This window comes from Podarcis bocagei, assembly GCF_964188305.1.
Source record: "Podarcis bocagei genome assembly, chromosome: Z".
Taxonomy (NCBI): domain Eukaryota; kingdom Metazoa; phylum Chordata; class Lepidosauria; order Squamata; family Lacertidae; genus Podarcis; species Podarcis bocagei.
Window position 1 is genome coordinate 9,269,010 of NC_138140.1, and position 19,617 is coordinate 9,288,626.

At 44.8% G+C, this 19,617-nt stretch overlaps 2 protein-coding genes across 3 annotated transcripts in view; one reads left to right on the top strand and one right to left on the bottom strand.

The window, feature by feature from the left end:
• SLC31A2 (solute carrier family 31 member 2) overlaps nt 1-19,617 on the top strand; it is a 537,879-nt gene that overhangs the window by 208,598 nt on the left and 309,664 nt on the right. The window lies entirely within an intron of this gene.
• Nucleotides 1-19,617, bottom strand: part of LOC308578981 (uncharacterized protein) — a 148,431-nt gene that overhangs the window by 84,372 nt on the left and 44,442 nt on the right. For both annotated transcript variants that reach the window (XM_081179605.1, XM_081179606.1), the window contains exons 7-9: nt 5,079-5,888; nt 3,819-3,863; nt 925-1,044 (exon numbers count right to left, since the gene is read on the bottom strand). In XM_081179605.1, coding sequence (XP_081035731.1) covers nt 925-1,044; nt 3,819-3,863; nt 5,079-5,888 — 975 coding nt within the window. The remainder of the gene's footprint in view (nt 1-924; nt 1,045-3,818; nt 3,864-5,078; nt 5,889-19,617) is intronic.

The following is a 19,617-nucleotide window of genomic DNA, read 5'->3' on the forward strand; positions in this document are numbered from 1 at the left end:
CAATCTCTTAATACTGGGTGCTTTGCACTACACGTTTAAATCAGTATCATACTGCTTTAAAAGTGTCGTGGATCCCCTCTCCCCAAATCTTGGGAGCTGTAGTTTGTTGAGGGTGCTGCGAAAGAGAATTCTATTCCCCTCATAGAGCTGTGACCCAGAGTGGTTTTAACAATCAGTGCCTCTGTCAGAATGGTTAATGGCTGCTTGTGGAGATAACAGCCCGGGACTCCAGCCTGTCTTTTACAGGATTTATTGAGCGCCAAAACTAAGTACAGGGCAGAGGTTTCAAAAGCATGTCTGCCTTAATCGCTAACAGAATCCGGAAGTGCTCCATGCCTGTTCCCTCTCCAGCAGAGAAACCCTGGAAGCCACCCCCTTTTCTTCTTCTTACATGAAAAAACTAAACAAAGGAGATTGCTCCTTTCTCTCTGGTAGCAGCCTTTGGGTTCCTCCCTCTCTCATCTTCTGTGTCTCCTGACAGCGTCTCCTCCCCTGACTCTGAGGAAGTACAGCTACTCAGCACAGGAGGAGGCTCTCTGTACATTCCTGTCTCTCCCCCCTCCCATGCAAACTGATCCCTGACAGCCTCTTCCTACGGAAAACTGGGAAATGTAGCTCTGTGAGGAAAATAGGGGTCTTCTAACAGCTCTCTGTGGAAGTCAGGAGTGCCTGGTGTGCTCTGGTCCATGGGGTCCCGAAGAGTCAGACACGACTAAACGAATAAACCACCACCACAACAGCTCTCTGCTCCCTCAACAAACTACAATTCCAGGTGTGCTTTGAGGGAAGCCATGACTTGTTTAAAGTGGAATGATACTGCTTTAAATGTATAGTGCAGCTGGGGCCCAGGAGTAGTTAATCGTGTACACTTATGCTTCTGACACTTGGCAGCCCCCCCCCAAGGGTCACTAATTCTTAACTTACAGTAAATGACAGCCAATCCTCCTTTGAATTCCTCCAGAGAACAACTGCTGGGACCCCAGGCACTCCAGGATGCCCTGGGTCGCCAGTAGGACCTGTTCGTCCAATTCCACCAGGGTATCCCTAAAGAAAAGAAAATTGTGCCTTCTTTATTTTGGTTTTGGTAGAACAGCAGAGTTTTTGTTTGTTTCAATCTGCCACATGTGAACATAAGAGCAGCCCTGCTGGATTAGGCCAAAGGCCCATCTAGTATAACATCGTGTTCTCAGGATGCCCACAAAATAGGACCCGAACACAGTAGTGACACTCTCCCTTTCTGGGAACCCCAGCAACTGGTATTCAGAGGCAAACTGCCTCCAACAATGGAGTTAGAACATAGCCATCATGGCTACACCCATCAACACAATGTTGTAGCACAGTATAGCACTGTTTGTGTATCCTTATGTAGATTCAAAGTGGTGTCAAAGGTAAGCAGGTGTTGTGGGTGGATAAGGATCAGGCATGATGTTAGCACCCAACGTCTGTCAGAGCTCTGGTCCCAAAGCCGTAAGAGTCTATGAGTAGTAACAGCTCATCTTGGCCCATTCTGAATCCAGCATCAAATTCCATACCTAGCTCCCCACTCCAAACCCCAATGATATATCTTTGCCATGGAGTCTGAGGAATGGACTTCTGACTCCCTAGAGGGCTGAGAAAATCCTGAAGAGCACCTGCAGATGAAGGGTTGGAACCAACTAAGTCATGTCCATATATTTCAATGGGGCTACTCTGAGTAGAACGAGTATTGTATGCAGCCCCAAACATTATTGCTCAGGGGCCAATGGCTGCCTCAGAGGACATTGTGGTCCTGAAACCCTTGCTTCTGAACTCTGATCTAGCACCCTTGGTGCTGTCCAGGGTCCTGACCTTATCCCACTGCAAAGCTGCCTTGGGGAACCCATTTGTGCTGTCACTTCCTTGCGGTAACAGAGATGCCGCTGGATCAGATCAGCAGCATTGGGGGTTAATGGGGGCTTGGCAGAATTCGGTGACATTTGTCATAGGTCTTTGGTTTTGAGTTTATGAGGAGCAGGCAGTAATTTATTGCAATGTCCCCAATGTAGCATCACTCTGGACTGCTATGAGCAATTAGGTAAAGGGACCCCTGACCATTAGGTCCAGTCGTGGCCGACTCTGGGGTTGCGGTGCTCATCTCGCTTTATTGGTCAAGGGAGCTTCCGGGTCATGTGGCCATTATGACTAAGCCACTTCTGGCGAACCAGAGCAGTGCACGGAAATGCTGTTTACCTTCCCGCCGGACTTGCACTTTGACGTGCTTTTGAACTGCTAGGTTGGCAGGACAAGGGACCAAGCAACGGGAGCTCACCTCGATGCGGGGATTCGAACCGCCAACCTTCTGATCGGCAATCCCTAGGCTCTGTGGTTTAACCCACAGCGCCACCCACATACAAAATTAGATTGTACCAAATCAACGAAGCCTGCCAGAGGAATCTCTTTAAGATGTTTCAAGCCTTGACCACACAGTTTCATAACATGAGGGATTGCAGTTACTGCACAAACTTTTCTTTCTTCTCTCTCTCTCTCTCTCTCTCTCTCTCTCTCTCTCTCTCTCTCTCTCTCTCTTTAAAAAGGGCTGTTTCATGGGGAGGCCTTGTGCCTCTTTCAGATGGGGCTAGGAAACAGCTTAGAGCAGAAGTGCACAACCTATCTCACTTCCCATGCTGGTGTGCTCTGCCTCTAATGGGTCCCACTGACTCTTCATGACTCACACAAAAATGAGTTGCTGAGCCACAGGATGTGCACCCTTGCCCTAAAACCGTTGTTATATTAAACACCAATAAGGGAGCTTTTCCTTCTCCATGCCTGGTATAAAAATGATGCCTGGCTTAGAAGAAGGAATGGAGAAACATTATAAGAAAAAATAAAGTAAAGCCCTGATGGTTCAAATCCAAAGGCTCAGCTAATCTTATATCCTGTTCTAACGGTGCCCAACCAGATGCCCCAATGGGAAGCCTTCAAGTACAACTGCACTCTTCTGCCACTTGCGAGTCCCAACCATTAGTATTCAGAGGCATACAGCCATACCTTGGAAGTCGAATGGAATTCGATTTCCAAAACGTTCGAAAACCAAAGCCCTGTCAGACATCCAGGTTCCAAAAGAATGTTCACCAGCCGGAACAATCCAAGTTCCAGGGCGTTCAGGATCCAAGGTATGACTGTACTGCCTTTGAAAGTAGAGGGAGAAATTAGCACCATGGCTATCAGCCATTGATAGTCTTACCCTCCATGAATTTGCTGAAGATGCAGCTTTTTACCCTGGCTTTTGACTTGAGTTCCATTTTTCTTTTTTTAGTATCCAACTTATTTCTGGGTTTCTCAGTTGTTTTGGACTGATTTTAATACTGTATTAAAAACTTGCCCAGGGCCCTTAGGGTGAATGACAGACAATTATGGAGGAAAAGGAGGACAAGAGCTTAATTAATTAAGTGGCCCATTGGTAAAAGTTCTTATTGTGCCCAAGTTTCAGATTAGGACATTGGATTGAACAATCTTCTTCAGGGGAGGTTGCCAGCATGGGTGGATTTATAGAAGCATGACCAGTTTGGGCACACTGGGCACAGAGCCTTGAGGGCACTGCAGCTATGATGGAGAAAGTAAGGCAAGAGGCAGTGTGGCTCTCAACAGGATTAAGAAAAAATGCCTAGTGTATGACATAGAAAACTATGCATTTTCCAATTCTCTATAAAATGACTTTGTCTCCAGCCTTAACTTATGAGCTCAGAAGTTTTAATGGAGACAGCACTCATGGTTTTAAATGAGAATTTAAAATAACTCATCTTTTTAATCTATACATTGACAGTGTTCACCTATTTTCAAGCACTTCCCAGTCTACTTACCTTCTCTCCCTTTGGTCCCATTGCTCCGCGTCTCCCTGGACAGCCCTGCAAAGCAACGCAGACACCACCAAGTTATTTAATGTTGGGATTCAACATTAAATGAGGAGAGTTGGCAATCTACAATCTTAAATGTCTTCTAGATTACTTCTTATTCACAAAGCACACCAGGGGAGCTCCATTCACATCAATGACCTTGAATGAGGGTGCATCGCAGGTCATCTTAAGCTAATCTGTGGGAAGGGACCACTCAGTGGTAGATGCTTTTCCAAAGCAGAGGAAAAAATGTACAGCAGGGGAAATCTCCAGTAATAGGCCCAAAATGGCTGGTCTTTCTTCAGTGGTGAAGGCAACGCAGCAGTGGAGGCTGATCCATTAGGGAAAATAGCACACTGCCCCACTGATGTCAACTCACCTTTGACCAGTCCCTGCTCCCCAGGCCACCTACTTGCCTTCCTACCTGTTCAAGGAGTGCCCCTGACTTGCTTCCTCTCAGGGTTGCTCTTGCAGAACTCAGCAGGGAGAGGGGGAAAGTAGAATTAGTTGGCTCTGCCGGTCACTGACTCTGGTTCTATCTCCTGTTGGGCTCCCTGCCTTCCATTTTATCAGACTCAATGAGCAACAACTCAGGAGTCAGGGAATCAGAAAACACAATGTACATGTTCAGACTTTGATAAAACTCCTCCACGGTCAGACTGACCCATTGACCAAGTATTCCTCCTTCACTTCTCCCAAGGCACTGTAAAGGTAAAGGGACCCATGACCATTAGGTCCAGTCATGACTGACTCTGGGGTTGCGGCGCTCATCTCGCTTTAGTGGCCGAGAGAGCCAGCGTACAGCTTCCGGGTCATGTGGACAGCATAACTAAGCCGCTTCTGGCAAACCAGAGCAGCACATGGAAACGCTGTTTACTTTCCCGCCAGAGCGGTACCTACTGATCTACTTGCACTTTGACGTGCTTTCAAACTGCTAGGTTGGCAGGAGCAGGGACCGAGCAACGGGAGCTCACCCCGTCATGGGGATTCGAACCGCCGTCCTTCTGATCAGCAAGTCCTAGGCTCTGTGGTTTAACCCACGGCGTCACCCGTGTCCCAAGTCCCAAGGCACTGTACTTGGCACCAAACAAAGAGCCGATAGCTCAACTTGACTTAGAAAGAAGAGCAACACTAGTTATTTTTTCATAATACATCAGGAGTCCCAGAACTGAACATGACTGCATGTGTCGATATCCACATAGAGCCCAATCTGCAGCTAATACTTACCGGCAAACCTGGCGGCCCAGGTAGGCCACGGGGTCCTGGTTTAAGGAGGATTTTTTGCTGCTCTATCAACTGCAAAGAGTGGGTAGGACCAATGTTCTGAGTGGAAACACCTTTCAACAGAGTCAAAGTCCTTTGTCTATGGACATGTCCCTTGACAAAGCCAGAGGGAGTCTTCAGTGATTTTGTGGCACCATCGGGTGCTGCAGAAACTCTGGAAGGGTGAAGTACAACTCCCGTATCCACAAAGATTGCACTCTTCACACTGGAGTTAGGAAGAAAGGCTCTAGGTTTGCTTTCAGGCAATTCATTCCCATCCTCAGAGATTTTCAAGAGGGTGAGAGGGCTGTCAAGGTCTATGATGGTGGTTGGGGACTGCTCCCAAGACCCAATATCCCCCTTTGGCTTTCCTTTAGTGTTCTCATCCAGGGCTCTTGTGATATCCACTTTCTTGATACCCAGTTGACTTTCTTTGGAAGGGCTTTGAAAAAGGATACCATTGTTACTAATCCCATGAAGATCCTGGAGCTCAAAAGAGGGCCATGAATTACTGTTGGCAGTGGAGACATCAGTATTTCCTTTCTTCTCTGAGCCGAGCATTCTAGATCTGGTCATTTTCTTGTAAGTGGTGCTCGGGGGCTCTTCTCTGAAAGTGAGAATCCCCTCCTCTTCTCCATCCTCCTTTGGTCTTTTGGAAGCCATATCTGAAGCTGTAGGGCTTCTACTGGAGAATGTACTGGGGTTCTTCTGAAGATCCCTTTGTTCAACCATAGCAGACTTCAAAGCCACATCTGAATCAGCAAGCTCTGAGCCCTATAAATAAGAGAGAAAACGGCATTCTAGTGATTCACGCTTGTGCAGACTAGAAAGGCAAAAAGGTGTCTTTGTTGTCACTTGGCTGTAGATCAGTAATAGAGTATGTACTTTGTATGCAGGTTGAGACTCACTCACTGGTCTACCCAGATAGGGCTGGAAAAAACTCTAGTATGAAACCCTGTAGAGCAGGCTTCCTCAAACTCAGCCCTCCAGATGTTTTTGGCCCAGAACTCCCATCATCCCTAGCTAGCAGGACCAGTGGTCAGAGATGATGGGAATTGTAGTCTCAAAACATCTGGAGGGCTGAACTTGAGGAAGACTGCTGTACAGCAGTTGCAAGTCAGGGTCTGAACTGGAGGTGATGGACCAGGAGTGAGATTTTGAGGTCAAAGTAGGTAGCTTGATGAGTATGTCAATCAAGTGTGCAGTGGCTATGAAAAAGGCAAATTCTATGCTGTGGATTATTAGGAAAAGAATTGAAAATAAAACTGCCAATGTCGTAATATTGTTATACAAATCTATGGTGCATATTCATTTGGACTACTGCATACAGTTCTGGTTGCCACATCTCCAAAAAGATATTGCAGAGTTGAAAAAAAGTTCAGAAAAGGGCTACCAAAATGATTGAGGGAATAGAGTGACTCCCATATAAAGAAATGTTGCAGCATTTAGGATTTTTTAGTTTGGAGAAAAGGTAAGTAAGAGGCAGCTTGATAGAAGTTTATAAAATTATCCACTGTATGGCGAAATTGGATCCACAACCTGCCTCACTTTTCAACAGGCACCAAAGCACAATGGTCTAAATAGGAGAGGAGAAAGGCATTGGGAGAGATCAAAACTGATAAATTTATGATGATTTGGTTATTCAATTTGTTAACAGAAGTGACTCAATCTTCTCTTTCGATAACAGGTTCTGCCCTCCCTTACTCTCTCCTCTGATGAACCAGCCACAACCTAAACTTTTTTCTTTCATTTATTCTGCTATTGTAAATCTAAATTGATCTAAATTGATTGTTCTGATATTTATTTTTTTGAAAATGACAATCACCAGCATTTTTGAGCAAGTTTCTCCGAATACACACATTTTTTTGTTCGCAGTTTTGACTAATACACACATTCTTGTAAAGCACTTTCCCCTAATATAAACAACATTACTGTATGATATTTTCAGAGCTACATACATTCTGATGCACACTGTTACCCTAATATATGCATTTTGTACACATCAGTTGGCTGGGAAAGCGCACTGCTAAATGTAGAGAAGTGCAAATCTGAAGGGGATAGCTGAGTTTAGTTTCATGTATTGTTTTAAAAAGCACAGATTAGGTTAATTCACCTTTATATGTGGCCTGAATAAAATTTCTCCCCCACCTGTAGCTATAACAAATCTCCCGCAGCAACTGATCCACACTTTGCATTTCTAGGGTAAAGAATTACAGTCAAAGGCTGAAATCCTGTGCACGCTTACCTAGGAGTCAATTGTTTTTAAGTGGGTTTTACTTCAGAGTAAAACATGCACAGAATGGGGCTGCAAATCTTTTCAACTGCTACTGAGAAAAGATATCATACCAAGCCAAATCCCAAAAAAAAGCCTTTTTCTAATTTTAGAAACTGTCCCACAAAGCATTTGGAATGGTTGATTGCTCAAGCTGACTTAACCGTATCAAGTTTGCAACAGGGAGACGGATGACAGGATGATTTTCTCTAAGTAATATGAATATGTGAACAAATAAAAGAGCGCAAATAAACACCCCCCACATTTTTTAAAAAAAGTTCAAGAGGAGTTAATTATCCTCTCAGTAACAAAATTTGTCATTATTTTCTTGTAACAATGAGCATCTGATGATCACTGTTTAACGATAAAGGGCTCATTCTAACTAAGTGTTACTCAGAGTAGACTCACTGGAATATTAGTCATGCCCATTCATTCCAGTGGGTTGAATCCAATGCTAGTACTATTCAGAGCAGATCCACTGAAATGAGTGGTGATTTCAATGGGTCTACTGTGAGTGGTGCTTAGTTGGCAACATCACAATGGCTCTACTAACTAACAAAAAGTTATGGGCAATATGAAGAACTACAAAATAGTAGTACTAAAACAGCAACAGCAACAATAATTCAGGGGATATACTAAGATTCCCACCTACCTTGAAAGTGCTGGAGGCTGGACCAACACTCCACAAGCCCATCCACAGAAAGCCCATGCAGAAGAAGTCCATGGTGCTCTGATCGAGGGCAGGGTGCTCAATGCAATGGACTAGCTCAGCATGGGCATTCAGGGTTTGGGGGTGATGGCCCTGCCCACTTGGCCACAGCTTAGAGTCCATTCCCCTTGTGGGATTTTGTCATACCATCGGGAGAAGAAGCCACAAGGATGGCCTAGGTCCCAAGATGCCACAACTGCTGATTTGTATCAACATTCCAAGGGAAAAGGGAGGATGGCAAGGATATTTCCTTCCCTCCTCCTCCCCCTCCTCCTCGCACCAGGACTCTCTGGCATCACTTTGTTCTTCCTGGCAATTTAGTGACTATGTTAGGAGTTTCCAGAAGCCAAGATCTCAGGATGTGTATGCATGCCACTTTTACTGAATTCATGGCACTCACCAAAACTTTGGCCAAACAAGTTGCTGCTGGAGGAGAAGTTCTTAAATAGACTCATAGAATCATAGAACTGGAAGGTACCCAAGGAACGTCTAGTCCAGCCCCCTGCAATGCAGGAATCTCAGCTAAAGAATCCATGACTGATGGCCATCCAACCTCTACTTAAAAACCTGTAAGGAAAGAGAGTCCACCACTTCTCGTGGAAGTCTGTTCCACTCCTGAACAGTTTTTACTGTCAGAATCCCCCCCCCAACAATGTTTAGTTGGAATCTCCTTTATTGTAACTTGAAACCATTGGTTTGAGTCCTACCATCCAGAGCAGGAGAAAACAAGCATGCTCCCTCCTCCATGTGACAGCCCTTAAGATATTTGAAGATGGCTATCATATATAGCCATCAATACTTTGGCCACCTCATGAGAAGAGAAGACTTCCTGGAAAAGACCCTGATGTTGGGAAAGGTTGAGGGCACAAGGAGAAGGGGACGACAGAGGACGAGATGGTTGGACAGTGTTCTCGAAGCTACAAACATGAGTCTGACCAAACTGCGGTAGGCAGTGGAAGACAGGAGTGCCTGCCGTGCTCTGGTCCAGGGGGTCACGAAAAGTCGGACTAAACAACAACAACATCATATCTCCTCTCAGTCTCCTCTTTCCCTGGCTAAACATTCTCAGCTCCTTAAGGCGCTTCTCATAAGGCTGTTTCCAGAGCCTTGATCATCTTGATTGCCCTCCTCTGCACACTTTCCAGCTTGTCAATATCCTCCTTAAATTGTGGTGCCCAGAATGGGACACATTATTCCACCAAGTTTGTAATTCCATCAAGAAAAGAAATGAGATTGGTCTGGCATGATTTTTTTAGGAAGCCCATGTTGGGTCTTAGTAATCACAGCATCTTTTTCTAAATGCTCACAGACCGACTGTGGAATGATCTGTTCTAGGACCTTCCCTGGTATCAATGTCAAGCTCACTGGTCAGACGTTTGCCTGTCTCCAGTCTGTAGGGACCTCACCTGTTCTCCAAGAATTCTCAAAGATCATAGACAAAGGCTCTGAAATTACATCCACAAGCTCCTTTAATACCCTTTGCTGCAGCTCATCATATCCTGGAGATCTGAATTCATTTTAAGTAGCTAGGTGTTCCCTTACTAGCTCTTTTCCTATCTTGGGCTGCAGCTCCATCCTTACATCATTTATTCTGTATCACCAGGTTGGGCATCGCTTTTCTTTTGGGCGAAGACAGAAATATAGTGACAATGGGGAAGAAACAGTGGCATAGCGTGGGGGGTGCCAGGGGTGCCAGCCGCACCGGGCGCAACATTTGGGGGGCGCGTTTGGCCGGCCCTCCTCGAGGAAGCAGGAACCCCACTGTCCTCGGACCTCCTCCGAAGGCTGGCGGTGGGGCGGAGAGACCTTCTCCCCGCGCCAGCCTTCGGATGGCTGTCCTGAAGACTTGTGGTGGCAGCAGTGGCGTAGCGTGGGGGGTGCAGGGGGGCCTGCTGCACCTGGCGCAACATCTGGGGGGCGCGCGGAAGAGACTCGAGTGCTAAAATCCACGGGTTAGGGGGCGCAAATTACTTGCCTTGCCCCGGGTTAGGGGGCGCAAATTACTTGCCTTGCCCCGGGTGCTGAGAACCCACGCTACGCCACTGGGAAGAAAGGTGTATACATGGCAGAATCAGAGGAGGCTGCTGCATTAGAGCAAAAGGTTGGGGAATAGGAGTTACCTAACAATTCCCTTTTACAAATTATAGGAATAAGGAGACCATAGAAAAATAGTTTGTGCTGAGTCAGACTGCTGGACCATGTAGTTCAGTACTGTCTACACTGACTGGCAGCAGCTCTCCAGGGTTTCAGACAGGGAGCCTTTCTAAGTCCTACCTGGAGATGCTGGGGATTGAACCTGGGACCTTCTGCATGCAAGGCAGATACTCTGCCACTGAGCCATGACCTTCCCCACTTCCCAGGATTCTTCAGGGTGAGACATGGTATAAGAGTGCTTTAAATGTATAGTGAAGTTGTGGCTTAAATTCTACTCATTGAAATGGATGAAGTTAACCTTTATGTTGTTGTTGTTGTTGTTGTTGACATTTATTTCCCACCTTCATCAAGGAGCTCTAAGAGCTGTACACAGGTCTCCTCCCCATGTTATCCTCACAACAATCCTGTGAGGTAGTTTAGACTAAGAGTGTGTGATTGGCCCAAGGCCACCCAGTGAGCTTGATGGCTGTGTGGGGACTCGGATCTTGATCTCCCAGGTTCTGGTCCAACACTCTTAACCACTGCACCACACTGACTCGCGTCATATCCATCAATTTAATGGGCCAAGCAGGTCTTACACTGGATTCTACCCCCAGGTTTTGACACCAAACCTGTCACTACTGTGACATCTGTGCTACCAACAAAGGGAGGTGTGTGTGAACATGCACACACGTGTTGAACAAGCACACATTACCCATGGAATGAATTTCCTCAAGCTTTGTTGCGGTGACCCACCTCAGAGAGTGCCCTTTATCTCATAGCTCTCAGCACAGATGCTTCCATTCTGAGGCAAGTGTGTTGTTCTCCCCAAGAGCTCCTTGTGAGGTAATTAGAGAGGAGCCTTCTCTACAGAACCACAGACAAAGATCCACTGGCCAAGGCAACACCCAGAGGCATATAAATAGCTGCAAGGAAAGTTGAGGCTGGCCCGTTTTCTGGAAGGTTCTATATAAAGAGCTGGCAAGCAAAACCACCCCCAAAATACTCCAGGCCCCAAAAGGGGCAAGCGAGGTTACCAGAAGTATAATAGAAAACAAGGCAACAGACTTGCAGGAGATGAAATTTCAACAAGTGCATCGTAACTGGTGACCACTGATCGCTGCACCACCACCACACACCTGAATTTATATAACCTTTGCTGGCTTCTGATTTCTGGGCACAATTCAAAGTGCTGGTTATGACCCATGAAGCCTTATACAGTGGTACCTTGGGTTAAGAACTTAATTCGTTCTGGAGGTCCGTTCTTAACCTGAAACTGAGATTCCACTTTAGGTAATGGGGCCTCCTGCTGCCGCCGCGCCACCACTGCACAATTTCTGTTCTCATCCTGAAGCAAAGTTCTTAACCCAAGGTACTTTTTCTGGGTTAGCGGAGTCTGTAACCTGAAGCGTATGTAACCTGAAGCGTATGTAACCCGAGGTACCACTGTATGGCTTGGACCAGTCTACCTGCAAGATCATGTCTCCCTTTATGAACCTGCCTAGGTGTTAAGAACCTTGGGTGAGCCCCTTCCCTCAGTCCCTTCAATGTTAGAGGCTCAGCTGGTGGCGACACAAGAGCATCTTCTGTGGCTGACCAGATTGTGGGATTCCCTCCCAAGTGAGGTTAGACGGGCTTCCTCTTTGTTATCCTTCCTCCAGCACTCCAAGGTCTTTCTTGGCCTTTGAAAACTAAGTACAGACAATGCTAACCACTGGGCTGCTGTCAGAGTAAACTTTTAATGCTCGTTTTAAATTGGTGCATTTTTACTACTTAGGTGTATTTTTACTACTTTGTATTTATAATGTGTCTTTAAAAGGTTGTAAGCCACCTTGAATCCCAACTTGGAAGGAAGGTGGGATATAAAAACACAGCAGTAGAAGAAGAAAAAGAAGAATATGCTTTTAAAGCCATCTGTGTCGGCAGCCATCACCACATCTTGTGGCAGAGAGTTCCATAGTTTCTCTATGCACTGGGTGAAGAAGCCCTGTCTTCTGCCTGTCCTGAATCTTCCAACATTATGAGAGAGGGAAGAAAAAGCTGCTTGTAACGGGCCAGCATGTTGGTGGCAGCGGTAGAGGAGAACTATGTCACATCCGAGAGATGGGTCCCAAGTGCCATAATTAGCAGCCACTGACTCATTCCTCCCCACTCTTTTCAAAAACCACCCATCAGGAGCAAACAGGACAGCCAAACCACAGCAAGGAAGGCCTGCAAAGCTTCCACAGGCCCCTTTGCCATCTGTGTCCTACTTTCTGCGTCTGTATGCCACAGAGGGAAAATGCATTTATTCATTTATTTTAAAGCTATTTCTCCCACCCACCCCCATACACACACCTTGCACTGAAAAAACTTTCTATGAATTGCTGCATGCTCTCCAACATTAATCCAATGAAAATGGGAGAAATGAATGCAACAGCAGCTGCAATGATAGTATATGCTAGGTACTGGAAACAAAAGAGAGACCCCAGGGAAAGAACAATGGCTAAATTAATTAATTGCATATGCAGAGCTTGCCAGTATGACATTTAAAATAAGAAATCAAGATGACAAACAGACAAGGAGTGAGTGGGAGTATCTAGGGAAACACTTAAAAAAAATATGACCACAAATATAAATTCCAGGTAGGGGATACTTTGCGACCAACAACTGACAACATAAAAGATAAGAGAGTGTGGAAAATAAGGTAAAGGAATTAATGTATATGCAGCTAAACAAGATGTAAAAAGAACTCCTGTATAAGAGTGGAAAATGGTGTAATTGTAAAACTGAAAAGAATAATAAAAATAATAGAAAATAGGCACATCCCGTTCCATAATGATAATTTTACTATTTATACCCCACACATCTTACTGGGTTGCCCCAGCCACTCTGGGCAGCTTCCAGCATATATAAAAACATAATAAAACATTAAACATTGGGGGGGGATTTCCCTATACAGACAGCTCAGGGATTGGATAACTCCATAACCTCCAACATTTCTCCAATGAAAATAGGGACATCCTAAGGAAAATTAGGACATTCCAGGATCAAATCAGAAACCGGGATGGCTTCTCTAAATCAGGGATGTCCCTGGAAAATAGGGACACTTGGAGGGTCTGTTGCTGGTGGTTCAGAACACCTGAGTTATATCAAGCATCATGCTCCACCAGGAAACCCAAAGCCACTCTGAAAAGGCTACTAAAAGGACTATACGGTTAAATAACACAGGGGTAGGGGAACAATTTTTTAGCTAGAGGGCTACAATGGCTGGGGCCAGATGAAAAGAGGGCATTTCAATTAATGTACAAGTTACCTTTGCTAGGGTTGCCATATTTCAAAAAGTAAAAAACAGGAGGCCCCAAGTTTTTGACTGACTTTGTCAATTGACTTGCCTAAGATCTGGAACAAAGCTGTCAATTCCGCCTACAAAAATCATGGTAATGTCCTGACGTATGGCAGCCCTACCTTTGCACAGTGGACTAGTTTGGTATACATAGGTCATATCCCTACTATATGTATAAAGTATGATGATACCACTTTAAACAGTGAGGTTTCCCCTGCCATAAGAATCAGGGGGAACTGTGGTTTTTTAAAAGGGTGCTAAGAGTTGTTAAGGGAATGCTGCTACCCTCACAGAGCTAAAATTCCTAGAGTTCCCTAGGAAGAGGGATTGATCATTAACCACTGTGAGAATTGTAGATTTGTGTCTTGGCTCCCACCGAAGGAAAAGCTTGAAGTGCAGTTTCCATCAAAATCTTTAATGCTCAATCAGTTATGGTACAGGGTTGTCAATGGACAACTCCTGCAACTTCTCCCATCCCCCGTCCTGCTCCAACCAGCGCCTCTACAATGTCTCCTGAGGCCTCATGATTTTCTCCTAACTCTCAGCACTCCCCTATCCTCTGTCCGGGAGCCATTCTTATGATTAAAGGACACATTTTAGCATGGCAGAAATACTCATGGAAGGTGTGGCCTGTGGAGAGTCCTGAGGGCCAGTCAGAAAAGGCCTGGAGGTCCATATTCAATTACCCCAGCCTCATGTTTCCCATCCATGCTACAGATGAAGGAGAAGAAGAAGAAGAGTTTGGATTTGATATCCCGCTTTTTCACTATCCGAAGGAGTCTCAAAGCGGCTAACACAAAGCGGCCTTCCTCCCCCACAACAAACACTCTGTGAGGTGAGTGGGGCTGAGAGACTTCAGAGAAGTGTGACTGGCCCAAGGTCACCCAGCAGCTGCATGTGGAGGAGCAGAGACGCGAACCCGGTTCCCCAGATTATGAGACTACTGCTCTTAACCACTACACCACACTGGCTCTATATGAGACCTATGCCCACATAAAGCAAAGACTACAGGACCATGTGAATGGTCTATCCCATCATGTCTCACTGGTCCTAAGGTGTGAGGAGGAAATATAGACACTTTCAGAGAGCCTAAAACAAAATAAGCTGTATAAGCAATTTTTTAAAACGAAGAAGGTGCCAGGTCATGTGGAGGATTAAAAAAAAACAAAAAAACAGCTGCACCAGAAAGGCAAACATGAATAAAACCTATTTTTGCAATTGGTGTGCAAGAATAGAATTGGGAGCCTTTTCTTTAGAAGCAAAGCTAGGAGACAGAGGAAGAGCAAAAAGAGAAAATTTGGTGTGCAAACACATTAGGAACCCAACTCATTTTGCTATTCATTCTTGCAGGCCAATACAAAACCTTTGATTTGGAAAGAGCTATTTTTACTGCCACCGCTAACATAAAAAAAACCCACAGTATAATTTTAAAATACCACCAATAAAATAAAAATAAAAAGGAGGAAAGCAAGAATGAATGTGTAGTTTAAGAGCTGCAAGGCGATACTGGGGGAAGGTCCAAATATAATGCTGTGGAGATGGAAAGCAGAAGCAGCCATAGCTCAGAATCTATTTAAACATAAACTCCAAATAGCATAATAAAATACAATTTTTAAAATAGAAAAAAATATGGGGAATCTCCAGACCAGGGGTCAAATGTGGCCCTTGAGGAATCTGAATTTGGTCCTTGGAACTTTCCCCCAACCAGAAACTTCACTGGGCCCAGTTATACTTTTGATATGCTTGTGTATTTTCTGCTGTGGCATAGTATTTTAACCTGGTACTTTATTTTGAGACTCTCTGCTGTGGGAAGCAACTCACACATTCCATACACTAACCAAACTAAACAAGAACCTAGGGGTAAAATCTGTGCCAGTTCTCAATGTCTTGATAGGCAACTTGTGAAACATTTTTGTTGCTGTTGCTGTTGATGAAGACAAGTGTAAGAACAGACTCCACAGCCATATAGTGAGACAGAATCATTGGCAAACAGATTTCTCAATACAGTGGTACCTCGGGTTAAGTACTTAATTCGTTCCGGAGGCCAGTTCTTAACCTGAAACTGTTCTTAACCTGAGGTACCACTTTAGCTAATGGGGCCTCCCGCTGTGCCATCAGAGCACGATTTCTGTTCTCATCCTGAAGCAAAGTTCTTAACCCGAGGTACTGCTTCTGGGTTAGCGGAGTCTGTAGCCTGAAGCGTATGTAACCTGAGGTACCACTGTATTTTCCTGACTCCTAACTCTATGTAAGTTTGCTCATTAGAGCCTGAGTCCCGTTGGTCAGGCAAAGGGTCCATCTAGCCCAGCCTCCTGTTCTTGCAATAGCCAGATGGATGTTCCAATGGGAAGCTTGCAAACAGGACCTGAGGACAACAGCAAATTTCCCACTTGCGACTTCTGGTGATTGGTATTCAGAGGCTTAACAGAAGAGGTAGAGCATAAGAAGAGCCCTGCTGGATCAGGCCGAAGATCTGCCTATTCCAGCATCCTGTTGTTGCAGTGGCCAACCAGATGCTTGATTGGGAAGTCTGCAAGCAGGAGCTGAGCACAACAGTGCTCTTCCCACTTGTGATTCCTAGCAACTAGTGCTCAGTGGAGGGAGAAAACAGTCATTGCAGTTGTTGTTGTTGTTTAGTCTTTTAGTCATGTCCGACTCTTCGTGACCCCCTGGACCAGAGCACACCAGGCACTTCTGTCTTCTACTGCCTCCCGCAGTTTAGTCAAACTCATGCTGGTAGCTTCGAGAACACTATCCAACCATCTCATCCTCTGTCATCCCCTTCTCCTTGTGCCCTCCATCTTTCCCAACATCAGGGTCTTTTCCAGGGAGTCTTCTCTTCTCATGAGGTGGCCAAAGTATTGGAGCCTCAGCTTCAGGATTTGTCCTTCCAGTGAGCACTCAGGGCTGATTTCCTTCAGAATGGAGAGGTTTGATCTTCTTGCAGTCCATGGGACTCTCAAGAGTCTCCTCCAGCACCATAATTCAAAAGCATCAATTCTTCGGCGATCAGCCTTCTTTATGGTCCAGCTCTCACTTCCATACATCTCTACTGGGAAAACCATAGCTTAGTATCCATCAACAGGCGTTATCCTCTATGAATCTGTCTAATCCTCTTTTAAAGCGATCCAAATTGGTGGCTATCTTGAGGAAGCTGAGTGGGGAGTTGGCATGTGTGGTGGAAGGCCACATGTTGCCACAGGGTGGACTAGGGACAAATGCCCACTCCATCCCCAGCCACAGGCATTTCAGCATAGGCTAGGGCTTGCTAGAGGCTCCACAACAATCTGGATAGGATAAATGGTGCAGTGCCAGTTTAGGGTGGTGTGAGTTCCCACGCACAGAGTTTAGAGTTTGCAGAGGGGGGGTTGCCTCAGGGGAATAGGGGTCTCCTAACAACTCTCAGAACATTTAAACTACAGCTCCCAGAATTCTTTGGGGGAAGCCATGGCATTTTAAAGTGGCATCATAGTGCTTTAAATGTATGGTGTGAATGTGGCAAAATAAATGGCACTGTTCTCTTTGTGGTTTGTCTGAATACCTCAGGTGTGGGGAACCTTCAGGCCCCCCAGATATTGCTGAACTACAACTCCCAACACCCCTGGTCAGCAGTTTTGCTTACTGGGACCATTGCAGTTCAGCAACATCTGAAGGTTCAAAGGTTCCCCACACCTGGAATACTTGAACTATTTAAAATTATTGGTAGTACAGTGGTACCTCGGGTTATGAACTTAATTCATTTTGGAGGTCTGTTCTTAACCCGAAACTGTTCTTAACCTGAAGCACCACTTTAGCTAATGGGGCCTCCCGCTGCTGCCGTGACACCGCCATGAGATTTCCGTTCTCATCCTGGGGCAAAGTTCGCAACCCGAGATACTACTTCCAAGTTAGCGGAGTCTGTAACCCGAAGCGTTTGTAACCTGAGGTACCACTGCATGGACTGACTTTTATTTATAAAATGTTTTCATTGTTTTTACATGTGGATTTTTTTTAAAAAAAGAAAATGTTGATGTTCTTACCTAAAATCAGGTTGAGATATTCTAAGGGAAGCAACTCCATACATGGAATCAAATAAATGCCCTGATTTGTTTCTTTGAGCAAAATAGAGAGATGTGTGGATCATGGCGTTCTGCAGTTCAGACACCAGGTGGTGCTTAACTTCATGGGGGGAGTCTTCTGCCTCTGTTCTATTCCTTTTCTTAAACTTTTTTATTTAGAGATAACAACATACGTGACCAAACATGCAACTTATAATACAATTCATCACATCTGAAAACCCAACCATAAACGTGTTGTCCAATTTTAAATATATAAATGTTTTAAATAAATAATTATTTAAATCATTTTGCTCTCCCTACGCCACCCCCACACCGTCTCTCAATATTACAAATTCTACACATTTTGCTATCTTTGCAACATGCAGCACCTTGCTAAAACCATTCTCCTTTCCAGTAGGAATTTGAGCAGAACACTGTTTAATGGCAAGCAACATTTCTGGCTGCTCTTAAATAAATTTCCAACTACAGGAATATGAGTTGGACCTCCTTTCTCAAATATCCAAGCCATACTTGTATGGGATTTAATGGCATAACATAACCCACTTGTTCTCATCTTCTATTCCCCCCCCCAAAAAAAATAATAATAAAGGGAGACAATAAACTTATTGTCTAACTCTGAGTGATGTGTCATCTAAGCCTCTCATGACAACAAGAAAGAAAAGAAGTGTGGGTGGGGAAATGAGTATTTGTGGGGGAATATTGGGTAGAAAGAGCTTGTGACCCTGCTGCTCACATTTCATCCAGTAACCATACTTAAGAATATCCAGTTTTGCCTGCATTGGCCCAGCCTGGTTAGCATAGGCGCCAACTATAGGGGGCCCAGGCACCCACATGTTTTTGGTAGGTGCTCAGCACCTACTGTGTGGGCTCTTGTGTGACTTCCAGTTTTTGTACCAAAAGTTGTGTAGGAGGCCTTACACAACTGCAGAGGCAACGTCAGAGGTCTTGCGAGGTCTTGGGTGTGAACTGCCAGGCCCCAGAAGCACCGCTGGGCAGGTTGATGCAACATGACCTCGTGAAATTGTGACATCACGTTACATCGCAGGTGCCATTGGGCACCCATAACTTGGGGCCCAAGTTGGCACCCCTTCTGGTTAGGGATGAACAACTCTGTCAGTTTTGGTTTGTCTTTCACATTTTGTGTGTTTTAGTGTGATTTTCTTCTAACTTCTGTTTGTGGTTTTGCCTAAGATGCACATCTTTATAAAGCAATTTCCCCTAATATACAGCATTGTCAGTTTCATTAACAATTGTATTTTTTGTGCGTGCTTTCCTTTAGTCTATGCATTTTTTGTCTCATATTTTTTTGTCCCACCTTACTTGGCATTGCAGAATTTGGAGAAGTGCAAATTTTGAAGGATGGCTGCCTTTTAGTTAACATACTGTTTCAGAAAGTGGGAACTGGGTAGTTTAGCCTTTAAATATGAACTGAATCTAATCTCTCCACCAGGAACACTTGAGGATCCCAACAAAAACAGACCAAATCTGCGCCTCTTGTAATAATGCACAGCTCAGAACTCAAATGCTATCATAGCCATGGCTACTCAGAAGTAAGTCCTATTGAATTCAATGGAACTTACTCCCAGGTAGGTGGAGTTAGACTGCAGGTTCAGGTAGCAGCAAAATGTTCAGGTTCATGGGTCAAAAAATAAATAAAATTTAATAGTGTTTTGAAAACGTATGCATATTTTAAGAGGAAACAGGTTTAACCATTTCCCCCCTCAAAAGAAAAGAAGTTTACATACTGAAACATGTGCTGTATTTGAATGCAAATTTAAATGCACAGATTAATACAGAAATAGAACAGAATGGACTTATGAGTGAACACAGGGTTAAGAAGTACAAGGTTGTATCAAAGTTAGTAACATCCATCAATTTCAATGAGTCTACTCTGAGTAGGACGGCTGGATACAACCCAGAGACTGGAAATAAGCAGACTGGTTCATTTTGAGTTCACAGTGACCATTCTTCACTGGGGATGTTCAGAAGGGAACCCGTAAAAGAAA